Raw genomic sequence first — 8,890 nt, forward strand, 5'->3', positions numbered from 1 at the left:
TCTTGCGGACGTGTCGATGCATCGGATCGTCGGCTTTTGGATCGATGCATCGATACAAAACCATTATTATTTACACCCCTAGTCATTACTATAGAAAAGCTAAATGCTAACTCTCAAATGACTGATTTAAGTGGTTTCCTGGGAAATTGAAATGCCTATATAGGTTAATTCTAGAAATCTACTGATGCACATTCTTTTTTTGTCTGTTTTTTTTATAAAGGGATCCATGGCTGATATTATTTTGTAATCAGTCTCATCAATCCCAAAGAACAAATGTTATCAATGTGACAAATGGAGAACAGCATATACGCATTTCAGAAAATCTCAAAGCATGGCCGCTAAATGCGCAAATCTTGTTGCTCATGCAAATTTGGCCATCTGATGTGCTGGTCTACATCTAGCTGGTTTGATAGAAGAATCCTATTTTTGTTTGATCGCAAAAGAAAAAGGGGGACTTTACACCTAATTTTAATGTAATCAGTATGGAGAGAAAAAACATACATTTACTACTTTCATCTGTGTTCCCAATCATTCTTCGAAGCCTTAATGTATGATTGGTTTTACACCTGATCCTCTTGCAGAAAAACATCTGTCTCTGGTTGTTTGGTCTTAAAATGTTTAAATATATTTGATGAAAATCACGTTTGAATAGTTTAATCTTTCTCCAGGTGGAAATCTTTGGCAGCTTCAGCACAGGACTATATCTTCCTACAAGGTATTTTTTTATTTTTTGGTTAATTTGGCTGCACATCTATCAATGCACTTTTTTTTCTTTATATCACAATGCATGTGTTAGATACATTTGTAATTTCCAATGACTAAATAAGCCACTGAAGTTCTTCTAGTTTACTACTTCTACATCCTGATTTTAATTTGTTAAACTAAACCAATAGTAATGGCTAAATTAATTTTTGACACAATTCCTCATTCTTTGAAGTATAGAAAACTGTCTATCATTTAGATTAGTTGTATACAGCACAGAGTATAGTGTCCATATAGGGCAGGGAGCAATAATTCCTTTTCCCTTGCGTTAACTTGCCCTCAGTTGGATGAATGTTTACTTTTAGCAGAGTGGAGGCTAAAATTACTAGATACAAGATTTATTGGCAGCAATCCCTGTGCAAAAATATTTACCTCAGGTATAGACACAAACATTAAGCAGGTTGATTATGCCTACATGTGTTTTTTTTTTTTGTCCCTTCAGTGACATCGATCTAGTTGTGTTTGGGAAGTGGGATCATCCCCCATTGCAGGATCTGGAGCAAGCCCTGAAGAAACACAATGTGGCTGGCAGCTATCCAATCAAAGTCCTCGACAAAGCTTCTGTGAGTACTTTAAAGATGTTAGTTTTTTACTTTAAAAACTTATTTTATAACATGTTGAAGGTTCAGATGCTTAACCCCTTTCATAAAATTTCTATTTTTCAAATCTTAGGTTCCAATCATTAAACTCACCGATCATGAGACCAAAGTGAAAGTTGACATCAGCTTCAATGTGGAGACTGCTGTGAAAGCTGCCCAGTTCATTAAAAGCTACCTTAAGGTCAGTTTCATGTAGGTCATGTTTTCTGACGGGGCAATATATGATGGTTTGGTAACATGCTTTTTTTTTCCTTTTGTTTCGTTAGAGATACACTGTTCTTCCACCATTGATCTTCGTCCTGAAGCAGTTTCTGTTGCAGAGAGATCTAAATGAAGTCTTTACTGGAGGCATCAGCTCATATAGCCTTATACTAATGGCTATCAGCTTCTTGCAGGTGCGCATTCAGTATTCAGGCAGAACTCGGTCAATATATAAAAAAGGGTTAAAACTTAAAGCTGGAACAATTTATCTATTAACGTGGCCAAAGAGTGATAGCATTTATTTAAATGCTGTTTCTACTAAATCAGCCTGCATTTACTCATAACGGTTTAAGTTGGCTGACATTTGTTAAAATATTACCGCGAGGAACCTTTCAGGCCACTCAGCCTGTAAATGTGTCAACGATTACTTTTTTTTTTGTCAGAATGCTGCAAACATGCACACCAGTGGTAAAACATCATGCAAGGGATAAAAAAAAAAAGGTTAAAGGAAAAACTTTTATCTTGGAAAACCTCCACACAACTAGATCAACCTTGACCCGAACCTGGTCTGCCATTGAATGTATGCAGTTTTTCTAAACTCCAATGTTTCCTGTTTTTAATTCTATTAAGTTGGAGCAGTAAAATGATCAAATGCAACACACCATTTCATAAAAAAAAAAATGAATCTAAAGGTTTCTGGGTTTTTGTTTTTGTTTGTTTTTTTGTTTTTTTTTTAAAGATCAATGTATTTTAGTTTCTTCTTGCATTTAGTTCCTTCCTATTGGATGGCCATATTTATTTGGATTTTATTATAGAGCTCTTTTATTGCAGAGTGTTGGAATAATTAAGATATTGAAATAAATGCAGTTTATGGATAGAAGTAAATTTTTGTTGTTTAACAATTTCTTTATTTTTTAAAGATGGTGCAGATATTTAAGCTGTCTGGGGAGAAAATATATATATTCTGGTTTTAACGTTCAGTAATTGTTTGTGTCCTGCTCACTAGTTACACCCTAGGATTGACACACGGCGCTCCAACATAAACCTGGGCATTCTGCTGATAGAGTTCTTTGAGCTTTATGGTCGCGATTTTAACTACATGAAAACGGGAATCCGGGTGAGAAATGGAGGAGCTTACCTGTCCAAAGAAGAGATGCTGAAAGCCATGGGCCATGGAAACCGGCCCTCCATGCTCTGCATAGAGGATCCTGTACAGCCAGGTCTGACTTTGATCGTAAAGTATAATTAAATGGAGCATTGTGTTATTGGGGATAATGAATACTTTTATTTAAAGTGTCAGTGCAACCAAATTGAATATGAAAATATCTGCAACAATAATGAACATCAGTTCTGGTAATAAGTCTCAAGCTAATCCAGTTACTATCAGGCCATAATTGCTTCGATTTAACATGAAAATTAATTGTCCGTCCTAATATTTGTCTCTCTTGTGAGTACATGCTCATTCATGTGTGTTGGGGAGAGGTAAACATTTGCTGGTCATCAGTGGATTGACCTTTTCAGCTACGATTAAAATCATTTTAATTGGAGTTATTGGCATTCCTTTAGTTGGTAGCTGCTGTTAGAGATTACATAGGATTTGGTTTAACTCCATTTAAATATGTCTGATCCCACTGATCTCTATGTTCTGATCCCAACAGGAAACGATGTTGGAAGGAGTTCATATGGAGTCCTGCAAGTCAAGCAGGTCTTTGATTTTGCATATCTTGTTTTAAGCCATGGTTTATCTCCTCTTTGTGCATATCCAAACAGAGAGTATGACAGGTTGGTTATACTTTTTTGTGCACTAACAGAACACCAAAGTGGATTACAGTGGAAATAATTCAGCTCCTCTGTTCATTTGGTCATTTCAGCACTTTAGGACGGATCGTTAAAGTCAGCCCAGAGGTGTTGGCCTACAGGGAATGGATAATCAAGACGTGGGGTGCCAAACAGAGTGCCAAGCTGGAAAACAATGGTAAGTCTGTTCTGCCTTGAAAATGCATAAATGCTCTGGATCTTCAAATTTTCTACCAATAAAGCTTAGGACTGATTTTAAACATCAGTCGTAAGTTTTACAGTTTTATATCCTAAACAATGAGACGAGATGTTTGTCATCCTCATGGTTTTACTGAGTTTCCAAACATTACAAGAAACGGAATAAAGTTAATAACTAATGTAAACTTAAACAGGCTATGCTTCCTGCTAGTTATGCTGTGACCTGCCCCCTTTATTTTCAGACAAAGCCATACCAGCGTTAGGATTAAAGGTATAGTGGAGGATTTTCGCAAATCTTTGAAAAGACCCACCCTCTTCACATGCACAACCCTGTACCCGCTCCTGAGAGGGAACGTCTATTAAACGCGTGCACGAGCCAACTTCTCCTCGTGCACGCTCTGCTTAAAAGTTGCTGTTTGCATTCCTCATAAAGCTTACTTTCCGAAAGATTTGCAATTTTTCCACTATGTCAGTCGCCACCAGTAAGTGAAAATGGGGACGAGCACGTAGGACAGCCTTACGTAAACATATCACCAGAATGATTAACAATTAGGGGACTTCTTATTTTGATGATCCGCCCCCAAAAAAAAAGAACATCCTCCACTATACCTTTAAGTCTAAATACCTTCAGCACACTATCAGGCTCACGCAGTCTTCCTCACAGACCTGTGCTGCACCAGAAAGTGTGACTATTAGTCAGCCTTAATGCTGGAAAAGTGAAGTCAAACCTCTTATCTGAAGGATTGTGTTTGGGTTTTAGATGTGGAGACCTGTGAGCAGGAGCTTTCTAGAATGATGCTGATTGAGGATCAAAGGGATTCCCCGTCTCCCCTGAGCTCAGACTCCCCTTCTCCAGTGTTTCCTCCAAGCCCGCAACATCATTCCTCGTCTTCCTCAGCTTGCTCACTTTCTTCATCTTCCTCTGGAAGCGACATTGTAAGGATACATCATTTTTCTAAGAATTTTTTGTTGATGACTTATGTGTGATGGTTAATCATTATTTAGCCACTAAGTCAATTTTGTTCTCTAAGTGAAACTTAAAGACTAAAGTTGATACAAGTCAATTCCGATGACAACGCTGAAATGTCGGCTAAAAAAGTTAAAGTTAAAACAAACCACTGCAAACTACAGTTTGTTTTAACTTTTTTGGATTGACTATGACCTGAATGACAGAGAATCTTAACCAGCGTACAGAAATGTGGGCCTAAAAGAATACAGTGCATCCGGAAAGTATTTAGTGTTAGACTTTTCCACATTAAATTATGTTATTCCAAATGTGAATAAAAATAATCTTTGCTCAAAATTCTACCACAATATTTTGTAATTGAAAATTAAAACCCCATTTATGTATAGTGAGTATTTAAAGCATTTGAAGCTCAAACTGAGCTGAAGTTCATATCCTGTGGTTACAGGCTGAAAACTTCCTTCTATTCCTCATAGCAAGTTGGGTTTTGATCTCGTGACTGTTTCTCCAGAATATATTGGTTTCACAAATGGAACAATTTCTTTTTTAAAAGAGGAGTGTAGACTTGGAGAATCATTCCAGCTTAAAAAATGGCTGACATCTTTGATGTTTTGACACACAGACTGCACAAATTGTAGGCCATGTCTGGGACATATTTGTCTGCAATAGCTGTAGATTGTTGTTCTTGTCATAACATGGCAAGAACATGTTAATATTTAAAATGCTCTTTTTGTGGGTCCTAAAATTTGTATACATTTTTCCTCCATTGGTTGCAAGCCAAAATCATCAAAATTAAAATAAACACTTTGAATATTTTACCCTGTACATGAGGTCAAGGATGAAGTTCTAAGTGAATGGCACTCCTCTACCGATTTCTAAACTTCAAGCTTCTTCTTTGTCTCATCAGGAGTCTGACTCTCCAAAAAGTAGCAATGGTTCTATCCAGCTCCACCCGCTAAACTTGGCTTTAATCCAGATGGCTGCAGACCCAGGGGCCACACATCCAGCAAGCTTTATCCACGCTCCACATCAGGTCAGTTCACAAACAAAATACCTTTGGCACTTATTTAGACCTGATAACAGCCCTGGTTGAACTCTTATTTAACCTTTTATTTTTTTTTGTCCCCCTACATTCAGATCTCTCTTCCAGAAAACTTTACCATCCTGCCGTCCGATAGCCAGTTCTACCACGAGAACCCTCCTTCTATTAACATTGTGCACCGTCACACAGCACAAGCTCCACAATTCCCCCGGCATTCTAAGCCTGCCAGCCCTCTCCTTACACATCTCCACCACTCTCAGGTTGGAGGGCTGCTGCGCCACCCGTACGCCCAGAGATCTTATTCCCAAGGCTCACTGGAGCCCCACAAGTTTGGCTCCAAGCACAACCAAGTTGGTAGCTTCCAGTGCCATAATCCCTCTCAAGGCAACTTGGGTCTGCAGCACCGGTTTGTTTACCAGACGCACATGGTGTCATGTTTCAAAAACCAGCAGCAGCAGTACAACCGTAAGGCTTGGCGACGCAGGAAGAAAGACATTAGTCCCACTTTGAACCAGAGCCAATGAAAGACGTCAGCGGTAGCACATGTTCTGTTGCTAAGAGGTATTTAAAGCGAACATACAATGATGGAAGGCTTTTCCCATGGCTTACTAGGACCATGTAAAAAAAATAATAAAACCTCACCATGCTCATATTGTTCTATCAGTCTGAAACAATGCCCCTTTCACCAGCATAAACTCAGTTGATGAATTGGTGATTACCAGACTGGGGCTGCCCTCAGCAGTCTCCTCTCCAAATTAGAGCTAAAGTAAGTATATAATGTCCATGGAGCCTAAACATCGTGTGCCATAGTATTGTGGTTCATCAAGCCTGACGCTTCTTGAACTTTTAATTCTTAATGAGCCTTTTTCATCATTAGGTTTCGCTCTTCTGAATGTTTCTCCCTCTTTTGTTCCAATTCCTTTTCAGAGCTCTTAAGCGTTCTGCATATCTACAAATTTTACTCTGGACTTGAGCAAAGCACTACACTTTTTCTTCTACCTATGCAGCGCAATGCTGACAATGTTACTAATGTGACGGCACAAAACTGACATTGTCTTAAGTGCTAACACTGTGAGGACTGGTTTGAATGTACACTTTTGTGTGTCTGTGTCATAAATTTATTTTCTCATTTTAGACTCACCAGGATTTTTAACATGTTTTGTTTTTTTCCACATTGGTTTAATTGTTCTTTTCTATGCTGCAGACTGTAGCACCTTATTTTATTTCTTTCTTTTTTTCCAACATGTGCAATATTTACTGGATTTTATTTAATTTATTTCACATTTTATTTGATTCTTTGTTTTGGTCTTTTTAAGCCTGTATTGATGTGTGCAATAGAGGGGTTAAGGGCCTAGTGAAATGTGTGTGTTTGTGTGTGAATGTGTGTGTGAGAGGCCTTCCAGCAGGGGGCGATACGGTAGAACGTGCCATAAACCCTTGACTTAAACATTTTCCCACTTGAATTTTCTGCACGAACACTTGAATTTTGCCAACTGCCTATCCAAAAAGTTTTTCCACAACCAATTTTTCTTTGAAACATATTACTATATAGCCAGTTATATTTATCAGAGCTAAAACCATCTTCAGCCATGTTTACATCTTGTGTAACTTCAGAAATAGTTGGTGCTATTTTATACCAGCAATGTGCTTGTTTTCTGCCTTATAGATGCTCTGATTCTGTTGAAGCAGGAGGTTAACTGCCTTCTTAACTGACCAGATCTGTTTTGTTTGTTTTTTGTTTTTTTTAACTGTGTAGCCAGAGCTTTCTTTATACATTTTGTAAGCACTGCCAGGGTTACATTGCTTTTATTTATTACACCTTTAGGTGCCAGCTCCTGCAGTCTAAAATGTCTGTATGACATTTTTTTTCTTATTTTTCTAGAGCAGTCAGAAAAAGGTCTTAAAATTCTCTTCTCATAGTTACATTAATTTTACAAGGCCAGTGTAATCTAAGATGTTTTGGTCAAGCCACAACAAAAACCTGAGGGCTTGTTTTCAAAAGTTAAACCCTGGTCCTATGGAGCAAACCCCAAATGGATTTTCTTTTCATTATTTCTTAGGTTGTTTTCTTTTTTTTTTTTTTTCTTTTTTTTTCAGAGCTGCCTTTTAATACATTATCTAAGATGCGACATCATACCAAATTCCCACATCAGAGTATGAAGATTGGCTGTAATGTGTAAATTTGCATTTCAATGTATCTTTTTTTTTTATGCAAGTTTTTCTATTTTTTTAATAAATGTTTAAAAAGAAACATATATTTGAGTCATCTTTTTTCCTAAGTGACTATTCCACTGGCCTAATTATCTAATAGAGTTTACTTTGTGTGTAATGCTACCAATTACACACATGGTAAACTATTTTACAGAAAAAAAGGTGCTAAATGTCTTTTCCATAAAATGTATTCATTTGTTAAAAATATGCATCACATGGAAATTAAATTTTAAATACAAAAAATTAATGACACGAATAGCATTTTACTCATTTTAAAATCGAATATGCAAATGCAGAGCTAGTGCAGTGATGTAAGTTTATGATTTTTGTAATGCCTTTTGCTCAGGACTCCTTGAGGAAATCCAAGCTCCTCTACTCATTAACATTTATAAAAATCAAATCTCCTTTTATGCAGACGTATAGATCTTGAATTCTTAACAGTCTAGTCTGGTGGGAGAGAATTTCAATCCAGACATGTTTCTCCTTGGCGCTGTTGTGGTTCTACCTTTCTTATATCTCATTCCAAAATAGCTAGCTTATCCTGATCTATGTTCTGTATTCTGCTGCTCTATGTTTGGACTGCTGGATAACATAAGGGCCGTTTTTTTTCTCTATTCTCCCACTCTGCTGAATTATTCACTCATAACTTTGCTCTCTCATGCTTTTTCTCAACATAGTAGCCTTTTCTGGTTCTTTCATGTTTGGCTGTGACTCCATCCTGGATTAAAATATCAACTGCTGTTGTCATTGGAATCTCTATTCCTAGAGAGCTTGGCCAGTTACAACTGTAGTCCTGTTTCTTTTACTGTGACTAGCAGAACTCGCTCAGAGCTCATCTTTCCTGGACTGGGCCGCCTGTGGTGCTGGTTGACCATTACCTGGTTGGTTGACAGTATGTCTGATTCTGTCTCCTTGAGCCCCAGTTGGCCTCAGCAGATTGCCGCTCACACTGAGCCTGGTTCTGCTGGAGGTTCCTTCATGTTTAAAGGGAGCTTTTTCCTCTCAACTGTCGCTACATACTTGTTTGGTTTGAAGGATTGTTGAAGAGTCAACAACAAAATGCGACCGAAGGTGGTTGTCACGTGCAGATAGTGCATGTCGTTCGAGTCAGTGGCT

General features: G+C 37.8%; 1 protein-coding gene across 1 annotated transcript in view; it reads left to right on the forward strand.

Moving 5' to 3' along the window:
* LOC107084384 (non-canonical poly(A) RNA polymerase PAPD7-like) overlaps window positions 1-7,788 on the forward strand; it is a 12,007-nt gene extending 4,219 nt beyond the window's left edge. The window contains exons 3-12 of the mRNA XM_015374195.1: window positions 669-715; window positions 1,205-1,325; window positions 1,435-1,542; window positions 1,628-1,756; window positions 2,569-2,782; window positions 3,221-3,344; window positions 3,434-3,537; window positions 4,318-4,493; window positions 5,429-5,554; window positions 5,659-7,788. Coding sequence (XP_015229681.1) covers window positions 669-715; window positions 1,205-1,325; window positions 1,435-1,542; window positions 1,628-1,756; window positions 2,569-2,782; window positions 3,221-3,344; window positions 3,434-3,537; window positions 4,318-4,493; window positions 5,429-5,554; window positions 5,659-6,087 — 1,578 coding nt within the window. The 3' untranslated portion in view covers window positions 6,088-7,788. The remainder of the gene's footprint in view (window positions 1-668; window positions 716-1,204; window positions 1,326-1,434; window positions 1,543-1,627; window positions 1,757-2,568; window positions 2,783-3,220; window positions 3,345-3,433; window positions 3,538-4,317; window positions 4,494-5,428; window positions 5,555-5,658) is intronic.
* The last annotated feature ends 1,102 nt before the right edge of the window (window positions 7,789-8,890 follow it).

The sequence above is a fragment of the Cyprinodon variegatus genome, unplaced genomic scaffold, assembly GCF_000732505.1.
Source record: "Cyprinodon variegatus isolate N-32 unplaced genomic scaffold, C_variegatus-1.0 Scaffold99, whole genome shotgun sequence".
NCBI lineage: Eukaryota > Metazoa > Chordata > Actinopteri > Cyprinodontiformes > Cyprinodontidae > Cyprinodon > Cyprinodon variegatus.